We start from the raw sequence: 24,277 nt of genomic DNA on the forward strand, positions 1-24,277 counted from the left end.
CTCACAAATAAAAAATAGGTTAAGTAGGAGAATTAACATAATTGTTTAGGCAATTCTTTGTTTAAAAAGATCTCTCTGTACTAATACCAATCTTAGCACTACCTACAATGAGATGCTATGAGGAGGCTGCTTGGTCTCCTGACAGCCTTAATCAGTACTGACATCTGTGGTCCTTAAGGTAGTATATGTTCGGTAGGGATAGACTATTGAGTGTGATGGGGTACACCACCTCTACTAACTGCAAAAATACTTGTGGATTGCTTGGCCTATTGATGTATTAGGTCATAACTCTTGAAGGATGACAGATTGAGCTTCCAGATACTTCTCGTGCATTTTCCTGTCCCTGTGCCAGTTGTTGGTTTCCATTAGAAGAGTGAAGAAACTGTAACTCAGCACACAATTAGAAGAGCTGTAGGTCAATGTTTTAGTTGACATTTTCTACACTGTACACCTGAAATAAATTTCATTAGTAACAGCAGGAGTAGATTCTCTTCTTCCATCTGTTTAGGGCATCTTTGATTTCCTTGTTCCTCAGGCTGTAGATCAATGGATTCAGCATAGGGATTACAACAGTGTATAATACTGATGCCAACTTGTTTTGGCTCAGAGAATCGCCAGAATTAGGATACAGATAAACAAAGATACCTGAGCCAAAGAAGAGGGTCACTGCGGTCAGGTGAGAAGCACAGGTGTTGAAGGCTTTGAACCTGCCTTCAGCTGAAGTGATCTTCAGAATGGTGGCAACAATATAACCATAGGATATCATAATAATGAAGACAGATGAGACCCCAAAGATTATTGTCAGCACAGACAGCATGACTTGAACATAAAAGGTGTCAGAGCAGGATAGGGTTAGCAGCTGGGGCAAGTCACAAAAGAAATGGTTGATGATGTTTGGCCCACAGAAATGCAGCTGAAGTAAGGCACACAGTTGGATAAATGAGCCACAGAATCCAGTTACACAAGATGCTGCCACCATCTGCACACAGAGGGTGGGGGACATGATGGCTGTGTAAAGCAGAGGATTACAAATGGCAGCATATCTGTCATAAGCCATGGCTGTCAGGAGACAGCATTCAGTCAGACCCAGGCCAGAGCAGAAGAAGTATTGCATGGTGCACCCCGTAAAGGAGATGAATTTGTGCTTCTTGAAGAAGTCTGAGAGCATCTTGGGGGCAGTAGTAGAAACATAGCAGATGTCCAACAAGGACAAGTAACTGAGGAAAAAGTACATAGGTGTGTGCAGATTGGAGTCAGTCCTGATGAGAGTGATGAGGCCCACATTCCAGGCCACTGTCATCAGGTAGATCCCTAGGAATATTGAAAAGAGGATAATGGTGAGCTTTGGAAATTCAGAGAATCCCAAGAGAATGAACGTTATGATCATTGTACTGTTCCTTCTCCCAGTCATTGCATTGGTGATCCTAGAATCTGTAGGCAGAAAAGAGAATAAATCTCTCAGTCAGTTGTTATCTCAATTTCTATTAAAATAAACTACCTTCTACCCACACTTAACATAGAGTCAAGAGAAATTGTGAGCCATTTTAGATGACATAACCCTGGTTAACTTTGCCTCTAAATAGCTATAATGGTTTTACAAGTAAATTTTCCCACATATAAAAGAGGATAAATACACTTTTCATTATTAATCCATCAGGCTCTTTAAACACAGAAGAAAGTATATTGACATTTAAAAAACCATTTAAACAGTTGCTTTGGAAATTTTAGGATATTAGTAATGGGGTTATAACTCCTGTGGAAAGCTTCGTGACTAAGAGCATGGCCTTAGATGTCATATGGCTGGTTTTGGATTGTGACTCTGCTATCTATGAGCTTTTTTACTCTGAACAGATTAGCTATGATCTTTCTGCCTGTTACATTATCTGTAAAATAGGGATGACAATAACAATAGGACCTATCTCAGAGGGCTCTTTGAAGTTAAATTACTTCCATTATATACAGTGCCTGCCATGCATATAGTATTATATGAAGTGATGTCACTAAGGAATAGCTTTCTTTTTTAAAATGTATTTTTTATTGTTGATAGTATTACAGATATCTCCCATTCCTCTCCTTTTCCCCCCTCCTAGGAATAGCTTTCTAATACAATTTTGAAGCACCCTTTGGTGTGTGAAAAACTTAAAGTTTAAATGTTAAAGGGTTGGTCTTAGAGATAACAGTATCAGACTATTGTTCATTTATTGTTACAAATCAATAACAAATTTATAACTAAGAAACATAATTAAAAACCAATTATATATGTATAAACTATTAAGAAGTCAAATATTAAATTATAATAAAAATTATGAAACACTTATAACTTAAATATATTGAGACATACTATTTATCATATCTTGTAGATTTTTAATTGAAATATAATTCTCATATAAATATTATATAAGTTTAAAATGTACAATGTATTGATTTGATACATTTATATATTACAGTATGATTATCATCATAACTTTAGCTAATACCTCTATCATGTCATATAATTATTATTTCTTTTTTTGGTGAGAACACTTAACAAATATTGTAGATTTAACTTAAAATGTATGTAAGGAGATACAGTTGTCTTAAGTGCATATAAAAGATTAAAGAAAATACATGATCTGATCATAATTCTTACAGAGGAAAGAACAAAAATTTTTAAATTAAAGGCAGCCCCCACAGCTGCCTTCTGCTGGACCTGGATGTTGACTGCACTCTAGATATAATTTTAAAATAATACAAGAAAATCAAAGTTGATTTTTGGTAGATCTGATGACACCGAGACAAAACAACAAATTTTAAAACAATGAAAATGGGGATCCTGGAGATATTATAAAGGTAATAAGAGAATACTCTAAGCAACATTACATCAATAAATTTTAAAACTTAAATAAAATGTAAAAAATATAACTTGCCAAAACTGACTCAAGTAAGAATAGAAAATTTGAATATTCTATAAACACTAAAGAAATTTGAATCAGTAGTAAAAGTCTTCCCTTAAAGAAAACTTGAGGCCAAAATGGTTTTATCAACAAGTAGTACTGAGTATTAAAAGAAAACAATAATTCTAATCATACAAAAAATTTTCTGTACCTCATTTCTTCATCTGAAGAATGTTCATCACTTCATAGGGTTTTTGTGAAAACTTGTTTTAGGATGGTATGTGAAGTATATAATAGAGTGCTGATCACCTAGTGAGTCATCAAAAATGAGAATTATTATATTAATAATAACTAATAATGATTATATCATATAGGTATTTTGCTAAAAAAAATATTTTACAGGGGGAAAAATAGATCATTTGGTGGTTAAAATGTAGGGCTTCTTGGCCCAGTTGGTGAGCTATCAGCAAATCTCCATGCCCTCTAATCCTAAATCCACCTACTTACTAATGCCTGAAATTCCATGTTAGATGGTTTTCTTTTCATTCAAATACCTGGGTTTTTGTTAAAATTCAAAGAATCCCATTGGATAGAGGATATGGAGCATGGCTACTGTAAGAAAATGAAAAGATTAAATGGTCATCGAACCTGAATATATGAGCTCGCTGAGTTGAGGGCATAGAAGAACAGGATTGCAAGAGTGAAATAAAGCCAAATTGAAGAAAGAGAGCTATTTCTATTTTACTCACCCAGGTATTCTTGTAGATAATTCAACAGGTGTCTTGTAGAAATCTGGGAGGTGCTGCCCCACAGCTGCCTTCTGCTGGACCTGAATATTGACTGCACTCTAGGTATCTCAATGTGCATAGAGTGCTTCCAGGAATTAGAGGCTGTAGACATCATATGAGCATTCAGGATGAAGACATTTACTTCCCTCAGGCTCTGGGCTTTTGGCCATGGTTCCTGCTAACCATGGCTGCGACAGACATACTTCCAAATAAGAATTCTCTTAAGTGTCTCCTTGGGTCTAGTGTGGAAAGAGAAGAGACAATTAACAGAAAGCACCATTTAAAGTTAATTGCTCTCTAGAGTGATGGATGGAGAAAATGAGAAATGCTCCCAGCTGATCCCATTTCTCCACACTTTCATGTGCCCTCATGACCTAATTGAAGCAAGTTCCAATTTTCCTTTCTAGACTTTCAGTATTATGACATTGGGAGGAACTCTCAACACAGGGTGATCATATCATTCATTATCCAAACTCAACAACTTTGGTCATGAAAAGGAGAGTTATTAATAACCATGTCAGGACAATAAGCAGAATTGTCCCAAGCAAACCAGGTTGTATGGTCACCCAAAATTTAAGGTCTTTATCAGGACAATCATTCATTATGGTTATGGTGATTATGTGCTCAGGCTCTGGACAGACCTACCTGGGTTGAATTCTAACTTAATTAGTTATGAGTTCTGTGACCCTGACTTTTTACTTAATCTCACTGTGCCTTGGTTATGTAGTAAAATGAAGGCAATAATAGCACAACTACCTAAAAGGGTTGTGGTGAACTGAGATAAAATAATACCTGCCCAGTGCTTGGAAGTACTTAATTCATGTTATAAAATTGTTATTACTAATATAATGACTGTAATATCTCCATTTTTCTGTTTATACTAGAGGTCGTCCAGTGCACAAAATTCATGCACTCCGGGGTCCCTCAGCTGGGCCTGCACCCCCTCAAAGTACAGGAGCCCTCGGGGGATGTCTGCCTGATGGCTTAGGACTGCTCCCCACAGGATCCAGGCTTCTGGCTGACTGGCACTCACCCTGTGGGAGGGCACTGACCACCGTGGGGAAGCTTCTGCATCGATCATCTGCCCCCTGGTGGTCAGTGAGCATCACAGCAAGTGTCATTCTGCCATTTGTTTGATTTGCATATTACCCTTTTATTATATAGGATTTTTACCAAACTGGGATCATATTAGTATCTTCACCAATTGGGACTAAATCTTTGAGGGATTCCTAGCACTCTCTTAATAATGTCTTATAGTTCTTCTTGGCTTAAAAACATGCGAACTAAATAAATTATGTTTCCACACACCCAATAGATAATACTTACAGGTTAACAGCAATAAACATACATCTTAAAAAAGTGAAAGTGTCCCAAATACATTTTATGAGATCAATATTACCCTGCTACCAAAGAAAGAAAACTACAAGCAATAAAACTATAGCTCAATATAACCTCATGAACATAGATGCAAAAATTCTCAACAAAATATAAGCAAATCTAATTCAACAATGCATTAAAAGTATTACACACAGTTATCTACTCGGATTTATCACTGGGATGCAAAAAGGGTTCAACAGACTGGCATGGGTGGCTCAGTGGTAGAACATTGACCTATGAACCAGGAAGTCATGGTTTGATTCCCAGTCAGGTCACATGCACAGGTTGTGGGCTCAATTCCCAGTATGGGGTATGGAAGAGGCAGCTAATCAATGATTCTCTCTCATCATTGATGTTTATATTTCTCTCTCCTTCTCCCTTCTTCTCTAAAATCAATAAAAATATTTTTAAATGGTTCAACAAACACAAATCAATAAATGTGACAACTCATTGATAAATTACAGATAAAAATCACATGATCATCTAATAGAGTAGAAAAACCATTTGACAATACACAACATTCCTTCGTGATAAAAATTCTCAATAACTTGTGTATGAATGAAACATATCTCAACATAATAAAGGCAATATATGACAAACTCACTGCTGACATCATACTCAATAGGAAAAGACACGGAGATTTTCCTCTAAAATCAGAAACAAATTAAGGGGGAGAAACCAAGATGGAGGCATAGGTAAACACTGGAATTGCTGCCTCCGACAACAACTTCAAAAATACAACCAAAAACAAAACGGACATCATTCAGAACTACAGAATGGCTGGCTGAGTGGAAATTCTACAACTAGAAGGAAAGAGAAAAGCACACTGAGACTCAGAGAAGCTGTGGAAGTAAAGTGCAGAGGTACGGAGGCTCGAGCGTGCAGAAAGGGGCTGGAACCTGAGAATGCAGCTGTCTTTTTGAATCGGGAGGGAATCACAAGTTCCTCAGAGGTGCTTGGAGCAATTACTGTGACACTGAGACTCGGGGCCCCTTAAGGCAGGACTGAGGATCAGCCATAACTGCTTGCTCTGCCCTGTTGATTCGGAGACCCCACCCCACCCAGGCTGGGGCAGAGGCTTTTGCATATGAATGCCCTGGCCCTTTGCAATCTAAAAATCACCTAACAAATTGCATCTGGGCCAGACAGACCCAGAACTTCCAAGAGAAGGCCCAAGGCCCCACAGCAGCTTGCATTGCTTCACAATTGGGCCTCATCTGGGCACCTTCAAACCCCAAACAAGGAAGAGGAATCTGCAGATCTCTTCATAGCTCCTGCAGGGTAGCCTCAGGCAGAGGCTAAATTAGCACCTCCTTAGATCCAAGAGCCAGTGTACCCAGTGGTCAGAGTGGGACCATCCAGATTACAACTCCTCAGATCCATAAGGGACACACTCAGGGGGCAGACTCCGTGAGCACCAAAACCCTACTGAAGCAAGTCTTGCCCCAGAAGGGTGTCTTCAGCACAGAAGTTCTCCCACTGCAGACACAGCTGATTCTCACAGCCAATTGGCCTGGAGGTCAATTCCTCCCAGTGATACCTACAACAATCAAGGCTTAACTACAACAAGACTGTGCACAAAGCCCACAAGTGGGTGCACCAAGAGTGTCTACCTCAGATAATTGGGACACTTAGCACAGAAAGCCACTCTATCGACAGTGAAGCATAAAAAATGCCGAGACAAAGAAACAGGACACAAATGACAGAAACGGAGGAAAGCAAACTACTAGATATAGAGTTCAAAACCACACTCTTAAGGTTTTTCAAGAATTTTCTAGAAACCGCCAATAAATGTAGTAAGATCCTCAAGAAATCTAGTGAGACCATCCATGTTGTGATAAAGGACCAACTAGAAATTAAGCATACACTGACTGAAATAAAGAATATTATACAGACTCCCAACAGCAGACCAAAGGATCGCAAGAATCAAATCAAAGATTTGAAATACAAAGTAGCAAAAAACACCCAACCGGAAAAGCAAAATGAAAAAAGAATCCAAAAATATGCAGATAGTGTAAGGAGCCTCTGGGACAACTTCAATCGTACCAACATCCGAATTATAGGGGTGCCAGAAGAAGAGAGAGAGCAAGATATTGAAAACATATTTCAAGAAATAATGACAGAAAACTTCCCCCACCTGGTGAAAGAAATAGACTTACAAGTCCAGGAAGCCCAGAGAACCCCAAACAAAAGGAATCCAAAGAGGACCACACCAAGACACATCATAATTAAAATGCCAAGAGCAAAAGCCAAAGAGAGTATCCTAAAAGCAGCAAGAGAAAGATAGTCAGTTACCTACAAGGGAGTACCCATACGAATGTCAGCTGATTTCTCAACAGAAACTTTGCAGGCCAGAAGGGAGTGGCAAGAAATATTCAAAGTGATGAATACCAAGAACCTACAACCAAGATTGCTTTATCCAGCAAAGCTAGCATTCAGAAGTGAAGGTCAGATAAAGAGCTTCACAGATAAGAAAAAGCTAAAGGAGTTCATCACCACCAAACCAGTATTATATGAAATGCTGAAAGGTGTCCTTTAAGAAGAGTAAGAAGAAGAAGGTAAAGATACAAATTATGAACAACAAATACACATCTATCAACAAGTGAATCTAAAAATCAAGTGAATAAATAATCTGATGAACAGTATGAACTGGTGATTATAATAGAATCAGGGACATAGAAAGGGAATGGACTGACTATTCTTGGGAGGGGAAGGGGTGTGGGAGGTGCGGGAAGAGATTGGACAGTAATCGTGCACCTATGGATGAGGACAGTGGGTGGGGAGTGAGGGCGGAGGGTGGGGTGCGAACTGAGTGGAGGGGAGTTATAGTGGGAAAAAAGAGGAACCAATGTAATAATCTGAACAGTAAAGATTTAATTTAAAAAAACCAACAATAATGAGGTACCATCTCACACCTGTCAGAATGGCTATCATCAACAAATCAACAAACGACAAGTGCTGGAGAGGATGTGGAGAAAAAGGAACACTTGCGCACTGCTGGTGGGAATGCAGACTGGTGCAGCCACTATGGAAGACAGTATGGAGTTTCCTCAAGAAACTAAAAATGGAACTCCCATTTGACCCTGTGATCCCACTTCTAGGAATATATCCCAAGAAACCAGAAACACCAATCAGAAAGGATATATCCACCCATATGTTCATAGCAGCACCATTCACCATAGCTAAGATCTGGAAACAGCCTAAGTGCCCATCAGTAGATGAATGGATTAGAAAACTGTGGTACATCTACACGATGGAATACTACACTGCTGTAAAAAAGAAGGAACTCTTAACATTTGCAATGGCATGGATGGAACTGGAGCGCATTATGCTAAGTGAAATAAGCCAGTCAATGATGGAAAAATACCACATAATTTCACTCATTCATGGATAATAAAGACCATTATAAACTTAGGAAGAAAAATAGATGCAGAGACAGAGCTGCCTCAAACAGACTGTCAAACTGCAGTGGGAAGGCTGGGGAGGGGAGGGGGGCAGGAGGGGGGGGTTAAGTGATCAACCGAAGGACTTATATGCATGCATATAAGCATAACCAATGGACATAAGACACTGGGGGATAGGAGAGGCCAGGGGATTGTCAAGGGCTGGGGAAAAAAGGATACATATGTAATACCCTTTGTAATACTTTAAGCAAAAAAAAAAACAAAAAAAAAACAATAAAGATAGATTTTTTTTAAAAAAGAAAAAAAAATGTATATATATATATCAGAAATAACTTGGCAGTGTAATCCCACTAGCTATAAAACCAAGGGTAAATTTCAAGACTTAATAGGGGAGAGGAAAAGACGTTTGAGTCCCACAGTATCAGAAATTGCTATTGGCTGTGACATGGATTTTGAATATCCTCCCCGATTAGAAATCAGCACTGGTCACAAGATGCAAGAAATTATACCATTGGAATCAAGTAAATGGAACTGAAGGAACCACATACTTCATTTCATTCCTCTTTATGATTCAAATCACCTCCTCCTGCTTAGACTATAGCTGGTTGAGACTACGATTTGACCAAAAAAATATTGGATTATTAACACTAAAAGATGCTGTAAGAAATATTAACTATCTCAGCCACGTTTTTCCAGGAGGCACAACTGGGCCAATTGTGTAGATTTTTTTCTGTACAAAAACATATCCACTCTCTCTATTCATTTCCATTATGGTCAGAAGCAGAACAAACATTGGTCCCACCATGTCTGGACTATGCTGCATCAGAATATTTGGAAGACAAGGTTTCTACATCCCTGGGGGCCTCTGCTGGGTATCTCTCCTTTAAGGTCAGAGGCCTGAGATGGAATTGAGATCAATCTTAGAGTCAAAAAAGATGCAACAAGCATATAAACCTTGATGTTTCACATATATTTGCAGGTAGATTAATAAATGGTGAGGTAACTGCTCATGAAGGGGGAAAGTAATGAATCCCCAGGACTTAACGATACCGTGTTTGTCTAGCCTCAAGTCAGCGGTGGTTCTATTTGGGCATGTTATCTGTGCCTAATTAAGCCTTCTTTGTTCAAAGCTGGAATGAATTTTATTACACTCCATTAATGTGAATATTATTGTGGATTAAAGTGATTCCAATGAGATAAATTTGTCAAAACCTCAGGACTTTTGACCTATGTAATACCCTCTCTTCTTTACAACCTCTTCAAGGATTTTTTGATTTCCTTGTTCCTCAGATGTAAATCAAGGGACTCAGTGTGGGAATCACCACACTGTAGAAGACCAATGCAAATCTGTTGAACCTGGAGGAAACACCAGAGCTGGAACTCAAGTACACAAACATACCCGAGGTATAAAAAGCACAGGTGGTGAAAGCCTTGGACCGGTCTTTAGCTAAAGTGATGTTCATGATGAAGAAGACAATATAGACAAAGGATGTAATGATAACTAGGGCATTTACTATTCCAAAGATCAGTGTCAATATAGCCATCATGAGTTGTACAAAGAAAGTGCCAGTGCAGGACAGGACTACCAGTTGAAATATTTCACAGAAAAAGTGGTGGATGACATTAAGCCCACAGAAGTGGAGCTGAAGTATGGCACACAATTGGGATATAGAAACAGAAAGTCCAGCCAAATAGGATCCCAGCACAATTCCAACATAGAGGGTAGGCAACATGATTGATGTATAGAGAAGTGGGTTACAAATGGCAGCATATTCGTCATAAGCCATGGCTGTCATGAGAAAAGACTCACTAACTTCTGTGGTTGAAAAGACAAAGTACTGAATAGCACAGCCCACAAAGATTATAGTTTGCTGCTCCTGGAAGACGTTCGACAGCATCTTAGGGGCTGTGGAAGTCACATAGCAGATATCTATGAAGACAGATTACTAAGGAAGAAGTATATGGGCATTTGGAGGTGGGAGTTGATTCTTATTAGGATGATCAGGCTCAGGTTCCAAGTCAGAGTCATAATGTAGATCAACAGGAATACAACATACAGCCCTGCTATGATTCTGGGAAAATCTGAGAATCCCAGGAGAATGAAATGGGTGATCTCTGTAATATTTCTTCCACAAATCATTTGCTTGTTGTTCCTAAAATCAGAAAGAGACAAGAGAATGAATCACTGACTCAGGTGAAATGATAGCATTACAGTTCTCATGTGTGACATTTTTTCCTCCAATGAGCACTGGAAACAAAGGGAAATGTTTCACTGTCCTGGATGGAAGATTCTCTATCTCCAGCTCACTCATGATCTGGGATAGAGAACTACCCAACTCCTGGCTCATTCTAATTTCCAGCATCTCTCAGTGAAACATCTGGTAATTTACTTTCTTTGTGTGAGTATATTGAAACTGTTCCTTTGATCAAAACAACCTAGGGGTTCTTACATTTCCAAAGTGAGAGCTTGGATACTTAATGAGATACCTGTCTACCCGATGTTGTTGATCTGTTCCTGTTCATTCAGCAGGTCATAATCTGCATATTCTTACTATAGTACACCACCTATGGGCCCCCAACACAGTCTTCGCAGGCAAGGAAGCTAACTCATAGCCCCACCTACTGCTGAGTGTATCCCCTGGCTCATCTGACCAGGAAACCTGGCCAGAGCACCTGCATAGCTCAGCAGCACTTGAGGCAAAAGCCCAGCCAGTGACTTTGACCTTCTACAGAGCTGACCAGTGGTCCTGTCTGTCCAGGGAGCTTGGTGCACAATTTTGCCTGGTTTGGGACTCCAAAAATGAGCCCTGCCAGCCTTGAAGGCTGTTTTCCCACCTTTCATAGACAAGGAAGGTAATGCATAGTCCTGTATACTGCAAAATGCTGCCCCAAACTCTGCTCAAGCAGGAAACCTGGCTGGATGCCAGGGTTCTTGTTCCAGCATCTAGAAGGGTTCAGCAATCTGGGGAAAGGCTGTGTGTAAATTAAGTAAGAGTCCAGAGATGAAATATAATTTTGAAAGGCATTTGGGGGTCAGAGGAGCCAAGCTAAAGAAACTAAGGACCCCATGCTTTTTATTAACACAAATTGTCCTGAGGTGAGGTGGAGATATACACTTCAAAGTCCAGTGTCAGATTTGAGGAAATGCCTCTGGCTGTTCAGGTGTTTGGCCAGTAGGATGCAATAACATGTAGATTAAGATGCCCTGAGCTGTAAGGGAGCAAGCAATCAGGCCTTTTCAGGTTTGAGGAAATGCCCTTGCCACTGCAGATGATTCAGCCCTGCTGAACATGCTGGAATTGACTTCCAGCGGATGGAGTCATGGTTGTCACGAAATTTTTGTCCCTGCTAATTTCATGCCCACTTTGCCATGTCCCTTCTGGAAGCATTAAAATATTTTGCAATACATTTTTATGTGTACCTGAGGGGAAGGGACATTTCAGCCTTTAGATGGTGACCACTGCAAAGCTAGTGTGCACAGATGCCCGACAGATCAACTTGCCGCAGAAAACTCCACTGTAGGCAGAAAATTAAACTAGGGAAGCTGGTGTTAATCTCAGAGCACTTTTTTTTTTTTTTTTTTGCCACATTGCTTTTCTCAACCAGTTCAGATGCTATCATTTCTAATTAAACCTTATTTTTAGTTCCCTGTTACTTATCAAAGACTCCTCAGCTTTCTTCTTTTGTTTTGGGTGAAGCTTATCTTGGCTCTCTTTGGTCAGCTTTTTCTCATACCATTCTTTTTTCTTTTTTAAAAAAGAAATATATTTTTATTGATTTCAGAGAGGAAGGTAGAGGGAGAGAGAAATAGAAACATCAATGATGAGAGAGAATCATTGATCAGCTGCCTCCTGCACACCCCCTACTGGGGATCGAGCCTGCAACCCTGGCATGTGCCCTTGACCAGAATCGAACCCAGAATCCTTCAGTCCTCAGGCTGACACTCTATCCACCGAGCCAAACTGTTAGGTCGGAGAGAGCCCAGGTTCAGATACATGCAGACATGTGATGAGACAATGGACTTCCCCTGGAATTTCTCACAGATCAAAGTGCCAGACACAGATACTGGCTTCTTCTCCCTTAATCCACATACCCCCACACAGATACGGACTTCTTCTTAATACCCCCGCCCATCCCCTGCAGCAGAGAATTCCTCAGCTCATGCTCCCGCCCCTCACCCAAAGGCAGTATAAAAAAAGCGCCCCCCTCCCTGTTGGTGTGAATCCACGTGCCCTGTCCTGGGGGTACGTGGGTCTCCTGGGGATGCAGAATAAACCTTTTCCTTTCCTTTCTTTTCTGATTCACTGGACTCTATTTCTTGCACCACCTCCTGAGCCACCTAACCTAAAACAAACCAGCTAGTGTCCTCACCCCGCTAGTGTCTGTGTCTATTGGTTATGCTTGTATGCATGCCTACAAGTCCTTTGGTTGATCTCTCCCCCTTAGCCCCACTCTCCCCTGCCTTCCCTCTGAGGTTTGCGGCCTGATAGATGCTTCTCTGTCGCTGGATCTGTTTTTGTTCATCAGTTTATGTTGTTCATTATATCCATAAATGAGTGAGATCACGTGATATTTATCTTTCTCTGACTGACTTATTTAGCTTAGCATAATGCTCTCCAGGTCCATCCATGCTGTTGCAAATGGTAGGAGTTCCTTCCTTCTTACAGCAGCAGAGTATTCCATTGTGTAGGTGTCCCACAGTTTTCTAATGCACTCATCTGCTCATGGGCACTTAGGCTGTTTGTTTACTTTTAGATGGGACTACTTGGTGTGAAGGGTTAAAAGAGTGGGAGATGGAGAATGAGAGAAGGAGAAAATGATTGTATGAAAAAGGTAGAGAGACAAGGAGGAAAACAGGGAGAATAGGGCAAAGTGTGTATGAAACTCTGAAAAAGTAAACACTATATTCAATCTCCCCAAACACACATTAAGAAGGAACCTTTCCACCTCCCTCTACCTCATTTTGTTATCTTCTTTCTCCAAATATACAAGAAGAGAAGCAATTTTTGTTTTGTAACCTGCCACTAAAGGAGATTAAGCCTTTGGTCCTCTGGGTCTGGCTTTTCTTTCCCCTAGACCAGGGGTGGGCAAACTTTTTGACTCGAGGGCCACAATGGGTTCTTAAACTGGACCAGAGGGCCGGAACAAAAGCATGGATGGAGTGTTTGTGTGAACTAATATAAATTCAAAGTAAACATCATTACAGAAAAGGGTACGGTCTTTTTTTTCAATAGTTTTATTCATTTCAAACGGGCCGGATCCGGCCCGCGGGCCGTAGTTTGCCCACGGCTGCCCCGGACAGTACATGGAAAGGACATGTTCACTTTGAAATCCATCTGATATCGTCGCTTTATTTCTGAAGACCTTTGTTTTGAGACAGAGATGTAACCTCTGTTCTTCCATAAGGACTTCCTGGGTCCCAATGCCTGTTTATTTCTGGAGTGTGGTTGTGCCAAAGTGTGTGTTTTGTCTATCTTCCACCTATATGGTGCCCGCCATCTAGTCTACCAACACTAAAGAGAGATGCTGCCATACCCAGTGTATAACTGTTCCAAGCCATGATTGCAAGAGCCTGCTATGGCAATGTCTTTACTTGTGGGAAAGATAGGGCTCCAATCTCTGCCAGACCCATAACCTGTATTGCACACAGGCTGTCAGCATTAGAAGGGGAGAGAGAAGCATGGGAAGAGTGAGTATGAAATAAAAGCACAAAGGTCACATACAAACATACAAACTGGTTTATTTTCCCCACCTATTTAGATGCTCAGGAAAGGTAGTAGTAGACCAAGATGGTAGGAGGATATGGGGACACATGGTAGATCTCCTTATATGCAAAACAATCAGTCTCTTCCTGCTCAATTGTAGGTCAGAAAAACTCAAACCAGGTATCTGGGCATAGAAACTCGAAACAGGATTGTTTCCTCATTTGTGTGAATGATAGCAGAATAGGCAAGTTCTAGGTTTGTCTAGGAGTAAGACTAGAAACATGAGATTATTAATCTTTAGAAAAAAGTTTTAAATCTCATCAGAGCCCACTTAATGTACCAGTCATGAGTATGTGAATGAGTGTGTGTGTGTGTGTGTGCTTGTGTGTGTGTGTAATCAGATGTACCTACCCAAAAATTAGGTGAATGTGGGTGGTTCTGACACTGTTGTAATTAGCTAGTTACTAATAACTAGAGGCCTGGTGCATAAAATTCATGAATAGTGGTCGGGAGGGTCCCTCAGCCCGGCCTGCACCCTCTCTAATCTGGGACTCTTCGGGGGACATCCCTCTCACAATCCGGGACCACTGGCTCCTAACCATTCACCTGCCTGCCTGCCTGATCACTCCTAACCACCTCTGCCTGCATGCCTAATGACCCGCAAACACATCTGCCTGCTGACCTGATGCCGCTGACTGCTTCCCTGCCTGTCTGATTGTCCCTACCCTCCTCTGGCTGCCGCCCTGATCGCCCCTGACTGCCTCTGCCTGCCAGCCTGATCTCCCTGTAACTGCTCCCCGACAGCCAGATCGCCCCCTAACTGCTCCCCTGCTGACCTGAGTGCCTCCTAACTGCCCTCCCCTGCCAGCCTGATTGCTACTAACTGCTCTCCCCTGCAGCCCTGATCGCCCCTAACTGCCTCTGCTCAGCCCCCACCACTGTGGCTTTGTCCAGAAGGATGTCGGGAAGATGTCCTATCCAGTTAGCATATTACCCTTTTATTAGTATAGATAGAAAAGGAGCAAAGGGATTGCCAGATATTATAGGCATGTCATTTGGGCAGTTCCACCAGAAAGCTGCAACTTTACACTCCCCAGGACCCACCAGTCTATTCCCTGCAAAACACTGGGGGAAGGGGACTGAACAAGATAAGATAGATGCATGCGCAGTAAAGCTGAGGAGACATAGGGAAGGCACTTGTCTGTCAATCACAATTGGGGACAGAGATGGTTGACCTGATGGGCATCACCACTGCAAGTGCCTGAAACTTTGGGAATACATAACTACCTAAATGAAGGAGTTCTCTCTCTTTTTGCTCTTGGCACACTTAGCTTGTGACTCTTGTGACTCTTGGCTTCCTTGCATTCACTCATGTGGTCCACAATGGACTGATGGACTACAGCTAGGCTGATGCTGTACTGGACCCTGCTCCAATATGGAATGGAAACTCTGGACACTGGCTGTGATTTCACCTCTGCCAAAGCCCCAGCTACATTTCTTCTATGACTGGCCAAAGGCAAATGGGACTTTGGAAACCCAGGGATGTAATTCCACAGACATAAAAACCACTCATTCTCCTGTGCAAGTCTCAGGATATTGCAAGAAATCAACCCCAACTAGCAACAAATAGAGAATCATTGATCAATTGCCTTCTGTACACCCCCTGCTGGGGATTGAGCCCGCATCCCAGGCATGTGCCATGATTCATAATAAAACCTTGATCTCCTAGTTCATAGGTCAATGCTCAAACACTGAGCCCACTGGCCTGGCATGATTGTGGTGTGTTTTTAATTCTTGCCTATCTCCTTCCCTCTTTTCCTTCCTCCCTTCTCCCCAAGGCAAAATTTCAGAAAGGATTCTCTTTTTCTTTCATATTTACAGAATATAAATATCATCAGTAGAATCAATGAGGCCTCTTGACATCTCCACCCCAACTTCTTTTTGTCAGTCAGTTTTAACCCCATTGTTCATGATCTTCCAAAATCTTCTAATTGGTCTTCTTGCCTTCACACTCTCTCCATGCAGAGGGACCTCCCTAAAGCAGAGATCCATTCATGTTGTTCCTGGCTTGAGAATATTTGTTAGTTTGTTATTGCTCATTCATAACCTGATAACATTTAAGTTCCTATCCTAATCCTCAAAGCCCCCACTACCAACTGATGCTAGTTGAACATGGCATGGAAACCAAAGAGGAAAAAGAACACATGAATAAAAGACCATTGGATGTGGCAAGAAGGAAGGAAAGTGAAATCTTCTCAGCACAGTTTCAATAGCCTGTTAATCGCAGATGGTGTATGCGGAGTGCTGCTCAGGGGGAACTGAAGAAAGCGTGGTGCCAGTTTAGCAGTGAAAGAAGAGAAGGAAATGGAAACATAGGTACAGCATCTGGCGATGTCAGGGGAAGAATTCTCAAGACTGGGAAACTGAAGCAGGTTTGGAGACTGAAGGCCATGGAGAGGGGTGCTCTGAAACAGGTTCTCAGTCATGCCTGCTCACCAGGTCACAATCAGTCATTGGCAGAGCCAGAGTGTAAGCCTGTGCCTCAGTCACCGGGGACCAAGGAAGGCTGCATGACAACACAGACGGAAGCAGTAATGGGAAAGGCCAGGAACCCAAAATTGGGAAGAGAGGGGTTTAAAACCAGAGGGAGTGGCACAAAGGAAAAAGTTGTAGGACTTCATACTTTCGCTTAAAGCTGGTCTTGTCTGTCTTTGCAAACAGTTGTTTTTAGCTCATTGAAAATGACATAGAAGTTTATTTATTTTCCTCGATCCAGGATAAATGAAGGTGTTCTCTGAAATTCATTCTAAGTCTTAGAATATATTTATAAACCAGCATGATAAAAACCAGAAAATAGTTGCCCTACCACATGTGTTGAGCAGGTGTGGCCCTCCACACAGTGTCTACTTTTTATTCTTTTTTACTATTTATTATATAAAGAGATTCTGATCCTTCAGTCCTGTTTGGAGTGATGGGAAGGGTAGAACCTCTTCTAGAAAGCCTCATAGCTGTCCTGCTGAGAGAGCCCTCTCCAAGCCTCTCCTACAGAAGCCTTTCTGAGACCAGGAACACTGACAAGCCTGGAGCCACTGGGAATCACACACCTAATTAACTCCTGTGCATTGCAACACTGAGTTGGCCCTTAAAATAGACCTGAAAACCATCAAGAGCTGATGTGACTTGAAAAATGTGCAACTGCCCTGAACTTGCTTGATCTTAAAAGTAGCATTTTGTCAGCAGGGCTCAATTTCAAGAAGAAGATGCCGCTGTGGTTGGAGACAGGACATTAGGTTGATAAATATTTGCTGGCGAGGGCTATCCAGCTGGTTCCCAGATGGTAGAAAAGGTCTTGACTATGAGAGGCCATAAAAAGCCAGATGAATAGAGGACACATCCTTCAATGGGGATGTTGAAAGTGTGGGGAGGAAAGAGAGGAAGAAAGGAGAAGATAGCTATGGGTCATCCAGTATCTATTTATTTTACTGACTCATTCATTCATCTTGAAAAAAATTGATTAGTCTTGAAATTCTCTCTTTCATATGTGGCACATAGAAAGATGGGGGAGCCAACAGGTTTCCTCTGTGCACTACTCATATTATGTCTTTTATTAAGGTCTCAATACATTTCTCTTCTCAAGTTGGTCACCAACGGGTTTGGGTAATCAGCTTAAGAGAAACCACACATGGCCAGGAGTGGCACTGCCTCTATTCAAGACCAGATTTTGAGCTCTTGAAATGTTTCTGGATGGACTTCACCTCATTGTGATTATTTCCTTCTCCTCTATGCTTCTCAAGTAAACATTTATTTAGCCCTTTATGTTTAAGGGCAACCAGGAAGATAAATCAGATGGTTTCAAGGTGAATGCCCCTCCAAATTCCCTCGCTGCACACAGTCTTGACCTCTATCCCTCCACTGACTTCACACTCATGCCATCCCAGTTTCCCAGTTAGATGATATGGCAGCCCCATCCCAAGCCTCACCATAATTGGAAAATGCTTGATTTTAAAATCTCAAGCTCTAAAATGTACCTTTATCAAAACTTCCTGCTTTGTTTGGTTTGTTTGTTTGTTTGTTTGTTTTGTTTTGTTTTGTTTTGTTTTTACGGTGCAATTCACCAAATCTATTCTTGGTGACTTCTTGATCCTCAGGACCTCCCAAGTTCATGAGTCCGTCACCCTGGCTCCAAGTGTTTCCTACCACCACCCCTCACTATTTTCTTCTCTTTCCAGTATAATTCCCAGACTTAGATTGTTGGTGATAGCTGCTATTTAAATGTGGTCTCCAACCCCACAAAGGCATCTACTTCTTGAGCTTCATGTTGATTTCCTGTCATAGTTCTCACAGCCACCTCAAGGTAACCTTTCTTTACACCCTCATATGGGTATCATTTCTCCCCCTTCTGAACTCTCATAGCTTGTATTTGTTATGTCCTCATGGCTTCCATTGCTTTCTGACTCAGATAATAGTTGTGTGTCTAATTGTACTATTCCTCTCTGAAGTCTTTAAGGTTTTAATTTCTTATTCATCTTTGTTTCCCAGTGCCTGGCATCAAATAGAAGCTCACTGACTGTTTCCTTAATCCAATAGCACAACTCTTCTACAAAGGAACTTAAAAAAATAATAATAGCTTGCCAGATATCAACGGCAAAAGTTCAGAAATGGGTATTTTTATAGAGAAGCAAATGAAAATATGCCGTGAGAGTATTAGCTTGCTGTTGCTGCATAATGAATTAGCTCAAATTTAGCAACATAAAGCAATAGACATATTTTCTCAGTTCTGTAGATCCGAAGTCTGAACACCCAAATTGGGTTCTCTGCTTACTGTCTTCTTCCTGAACAGGGTTAGGAAGAATATTGGAATCCTTTAGCTCCACACACCTCTTCAAGCAAAATGTCACCTTTTTTTTGCATCGTATGAAGTATGGAGGGAGGAGACTGTAATGTCCCTTTTGCAGATTATTTGGAAAGAACTTTTGCTTAGTTCAAAGACAAACTTTCTTATTGCAAGGATTTTCTTATCTTTATCCAAAGATAGAAGGGACTGACAAAGAAGTTGTGAACCCTCCACATGAAGAGATCTATTAAAAAGAGGAATTCTTATCCCCGGGGCACCAAGTAAAGCTGGGTGTATTCAGCCTCTCTCAGATATGCGTGTCCAAATATTTGAGGCGATAGTCCCAGCTGAAGTGGCAGTGACTGAGGGAAAAGGAGTATCCTGCGTGGACCGCTGTGGGAGAGATGTTAACATTCCCTCCTCTTGAATGGTGTGTTTGTTTGCCTTGTCCCTCATCTGCTGCCTGTTTGCTAGGTCCCATCAGCAAATGTGAGCTGAGGTCCTGCTCCCTCATCTATCAGATGAGGGGCTTATAGCCAAGCTGTCATGACCCAATATTTGTGGCTATAAACTGAAAAGAGTTGCACACACTGAAGTCAGTATCATCACTATCACTAGCCAGATCCATCTACTGCCCGCCTTGTCCCTTAACTTCTCAGTTACTACAGGCTTGCAATGGATCTCCCTCTAATGGTTAATAAAAGTCTATCAGGATTTCACATTTTGGTGTCTCATCATTTAAAAATATACATATAGCCCAGCCGGTGTGTCTCAGTGGTTGAGCATCGACCTATGAACCAGGGAGGCGTGGTTTGATTCCCAATCAGGTCACATGCCCAGGGTGCAGGCTTGATCCCCAATGTAGGGCATGCAGGAGACAGCCAATCAATGATTCTCTCCTATCATTGATGTTTATATCTCTTTCTCCCTCTCCCTTCCTCTCTGAAATCAATAAAAAATATATTAAAATAAATAAATAATATACATATATAAAACATTGTTCCAGCCCTAGCCAGTTTGGCTCAGTGGATAGAGCGCCAGCCCTGTGAACTGAAAGTTCCCAGGTCTGATTCTGGTCAAGGGCACATGCCCGGGTTGTGGGCTCTATCCCCAGTGGCAGACTTGCAGGAGGCAGCAGATACATGATTCTCTCTTATCGTGGATGTTTCTATCTCTCTCTCCCTCTTCCTTCCTCTTTGAAATCAATAAAAATATATTTTTTTAAAACACACAAATATATTATTAAAATCAAAACAAAACAAAAGTACCATTTTACTTACCACTTCATATTAATTGGTTAATTTGATCATCTTTATAGCCATGCAATATAGTTCTGGCAATCCATATATAACTCTGATCAGTACAAGTCAAGCCGTACTGAAAATGCATAAAAAGAAATGGCTATTAAGAAGAAATGTATGGTGAATCTCTTCATTTCTACTTCTGACCAAAAAGGGCTGCTGGCCTCTCCTCCTGAATTCTGCATTTGGCTCAGTCCTGTCCCAAGAACATCTACTTGTTTATTAAGTGTCCTGTTGGTGAATGATCTATCTGGACCATGCCACAGCGCAATGGGTGAGGGAATTGCAAGAATCCTGGCAATATTGGTCATTTCTAACAGAACCTGAGGTCTGAGACTGTGCAGGGCTATGGAGTCAGCAAGGATGCAAGTTGACTAGGTTTGTTAGTTTAAGTGTATCATGTTTCGTGGATATGAAGAAGGGAAGTTTGTTTTGTATATGATTACTTCCCTCAGGAACAGAGATGGGTTAGTGTTTCATTTGATTTTTTTTAAAATATATTTTATTGATTTTTTACAGAGAGGAAGGGAGAGAGATAGAGAGTTAGAAACATCGATCAGCTGCCTCCTGCACATCTCCCACTGGGATGTGCCCGCAACCCAGGTACATGCCCTTGACCGGAATCGAACCTGGGACCTTTCAGTCCGCAGGCCTACGCTCTATCCACTGAGCCAAACCGGTTTCGGCTCATTTGATTTTTATATTCCAAGGAATTTTACCTCCATGGCTTACATCCTTTTTCTCTTTCATTATCAAATCACTAAGGAACACCCACAATAGACATGGTGCCTTCCCATGAATGTCACCCTTGGTCCTATACACCTGCCCAGTCTCTTTCCTTTTTTTTTCTTAAACAACTTTAATGAGGTATACTTCACATATTCTAAAATTTACCCTTTCAAAGCATATGATCCAGTAACTTTTAGCATATTCAGAATTTAGCAATCATTTCCACAACCTAATTTTGGAATAGTTTCATCAAAAGAAGCTCCATACCCACTAGCAGTCACTCCCATTCCTCTCCACCCCTTCCTTCCTAGGCAAACACTAATCTACTTTCTGTCTCTACAGATCTGCCTATCTGAAGGTTTAATTAAAAAGGAATCATACAATATGTGGTCTTTTGTGCCTGCCTCTTTCACTTAACTTAACCTTCTTGAAGCTGCTCTTTCACAGGCAGAGCCATCCATTGATCCACTCCCCTGCATGCTCTCAGTTTAAGAAACTTGGGAACCTTTCCAAACCTCATTTTGATCTTCACTTTTAGACATCTACTTTCATTCACTGAAATAAAATATTAGGGCACTTATGCAAAATGGGATACAGGTATATATAGCATTATCTTCCACATTTAGAATATAAATTAATTGAGATGTATAGTGATAAACAGTGCAAACCATCAGCAATCAATGCTGATTAGAAGCTTTAACCTATTCTCAGAATCCTACAAGCTACTAAACCCCATTCTCCTCTGCTAACAGAGCAAAGAAAATACAACTTCTTTGATCTCCTTATCTCAGAGGCCTTCCATTATCAATCATGGTACTCAATTATATTGTATAACAGAATTAATAAATGAAGACCATTTTCCCCTATGACAATACCACATCAAGTACACTTGTGTATTTAAACAGATGACTAATGCAAAAATGTTAATCACATGTAGGTACAGAAGGGGAAACACACAGATTTGTCCAAGGGTCTGTCTTACTACTGAGTCCCTATCATGACTATTTAGTCTCTGATTCTTTGTCATTCATCATAAACTTCTGCACAGGGATATGTGCCCTACAGTGCCAGTTCCTAATTCCCTTTTCTAGTTACATAGTGAAGATGGAAGAACAAAGGTGATGCTATAGCAAGAGCAGACAAGAAATTGTCTAGGGATCCCTAGTGAGCCAATTGGTCAATCAAATATTAAATATGACAAACTATGCATTCCTATTACAACAAATTTCTTTTTGTGTGAAGTTGACAAATCTTTGATCTGGTATGGTTACTTTGCTTTGAACAAACTCACAAGTGAAGAAATTAATCCATAAATCCCACCAATAAAAAATAGGTTAAGTAGGAGAACTAACACAATTATTTAGGCAATTCTTTTTTAAAAAAGATCTCTGTGTACTAATACCAATCTTAACTCACCTAAAATGCGATGCTATGAGGAGGCTGCTTGGTCTCCTGACAGCCTTAATCAGTACTGACATCTGTGGTCCTTAAGGTAGTATATGTTAGGCAAGGATAGACTATTGAGGGTGATGGGGCACACCACCTCTACTAACTCTAAAAATACTTGTGGATTACTTGGCCTATTGATGTATTAGTTCAAAACTCTTGAAGGATGACAGATTGAGCTTCCAGATACTTCTCATGCATTTTCCTGTCCCTGTGCCAGTTGTGGGTTTCCATTAGAAGAGTGAGGAAACTGTAACTCAGCCCACAATTAGAAGAGCTGTAGGTCAATGTTTTATTTGACATTTTCTACACTGTACACCTGAAAGGAATTTCATCATTAGTAACAGCAGGAGAAGATTCTCTTCTTCCATCTGTTTAGGGCATCTTTGATTTCCTTGTTCCTCAGGCTGTAGATCAATGGATTCAGCATAGGGATTACACTAGTGTATAATACTGATGCCAACTTGTTTTGGCTCAGAGAATCGCCAGAATTAGGATACAGATAAACAAAGATACCTGAGCCAAAGAAGAGGGTCACTGCGGTCAGGTGAGAAGCACAGGTGTTGAAGGCTTTGGACTTGCCTTCAGCTGAAGTGATCTTCAGAATGGTGGAAAGAATATAACCATAAGATATCGTAATAATGAGGGCAGATGAGACCCCGAAAATTACTGTCATCACCGACAGTATGACTTGGATAAAAAAGGTGTCAGAGCAGGATAGGATTAGCAGCTGGGGCAAGTCACAAAAGAAATGGTTGATGATGTTTTGTCCACAGAAATGCAGCTGAAGTAAGGCACACAGTTGGATAAATGAGCCACAGAATCCAGTTACACAAGATGCTGCCACCATCTGCACACAGAGGGTGGGGGACATGATGGCTGTGTAAAGCAGAGGATTACAAATGGCAGCATATCTGTCATAAGCCATGGCTGTCAGGAGACAGCATTCAGTCAGACCCAGGCCAGAGAAGAAGAAGTATTGCATGGTGCACCCCGTAAAGGAGATGAATTTGTGCTTCTTGAAGAAGTCTGAGAGCATCTTGGGGACAGTAGTAGAAACATAGCAGATGTCCAACAAGGACAAGTAACTGAGGAAAAAGTACATAGGTGTGTGCAGATTGGAGTTAGTCCTAATGAGAGTGATGAGGCCCATATTCCAGGCCACTGTCATCAGGTAGATCCCTAGGAATATTGAAAAGAGGACAATGGTGAGCTTTGGAAATTCAGAGAATCCCAAGAGAATGAACTTCGTAATCATTGTACTGTTCCTTCTCCCAAGCATTGCGTTGGTGATCCTAGAATCTGCAGGCAGAGAAGAGAATAAATCTCTCAGTCAGTTGTTATCTCAAATCTATTAAAATAAACTACCTTCTACCCACATTGAACATAGAGTCAAGAGAAACAGTGAGCCATTTTAGATGACCCTGGTTAAATTTGCCTCTAAATAGCTCTAATGGTTTTACGAGTCAATTTTCCCACATATAAAAGAGGATAATTATACTTTTCAATATTAACCCATCAGGCTCTTTAAACACAAAAGAAAGTATATTGAATTTTTTTAAAAAATTATTTAAACCGTGATTTGGAAATTTTAGGATATTAGTAATGGGGTTATAACTCCTATGGAAAGCTTAGTGACTAAGAGCATGGCCTTAGATGTCATATGGCTGGTTTTGGATTGTGGCTCTGCTATCTGTGAGCTTTTTTACTCTGAACAGATTGTCTATGTTCTGCCTGTTACTTTATCTGTAAAATAGGGATGACAAGAACAATAGGACCTATCTCAGAGGGCTCTTTGAGGTTAAATTAGTTCCATTATA

The 24,277-nt window shown here is 40.9% G+C and overlaps 2 protein-coding genes across 2 annotated transcripts; both read right to left on the bottom strand.

Moving 5' to 3' along the window:
- Window positions 1-466: 466 nt before the first annotated feature.
- Window positions 467-10,582, bottom strand: LOC308525387 (olfactory receptor 5AU1-like; the record flags this gene model as incomplete). Its single annotated transcript, XM_081100226.1, is given in 6 exon segments — window positions 467-1,431; window positions 3,845-3,900; window positions 9,681-9,693; window positions 9,696-9,734; window positions 9,737-10,381; window positions 10,384-10,582. Coding segments are annotated over 6 exon segments (1,917 nt in total).
- A 12,212-nt stretch (window positions 10,583-22,794) lies between these two features.
- Window positions 22,795-23,774, bottom strand: LOC308525264 (olfactory receptor 5AN6-like; the record flags this gene model as incomplete). Its single annotated transcript, XM_081100056.1, has 1 exon — window positions 22,795-23,774. Exon 1 carries the CDS (start codon window positions 23,737-23,739, stop codon window positions 22,795-22,797), a length of 945 nt encoding a protein of 314 aa, XP_080956182.1. The 5' UTR covers window positions 23,740-23,774.
- Window positions 23,775-24,277: the final 503 nt, after the last annotated feature.

This window comes from Myotis nattereri (assembly GCF_964212035.1).
Source record: "Myotis nattereri genome assembly, chromosome: 9".
Taxonomy (NCBI): Eukaryota; Metazoa; Chordata; class Mammalia; order Chiroptera; family Vespertilionidae; genus Myotis; species Myotis nattereri.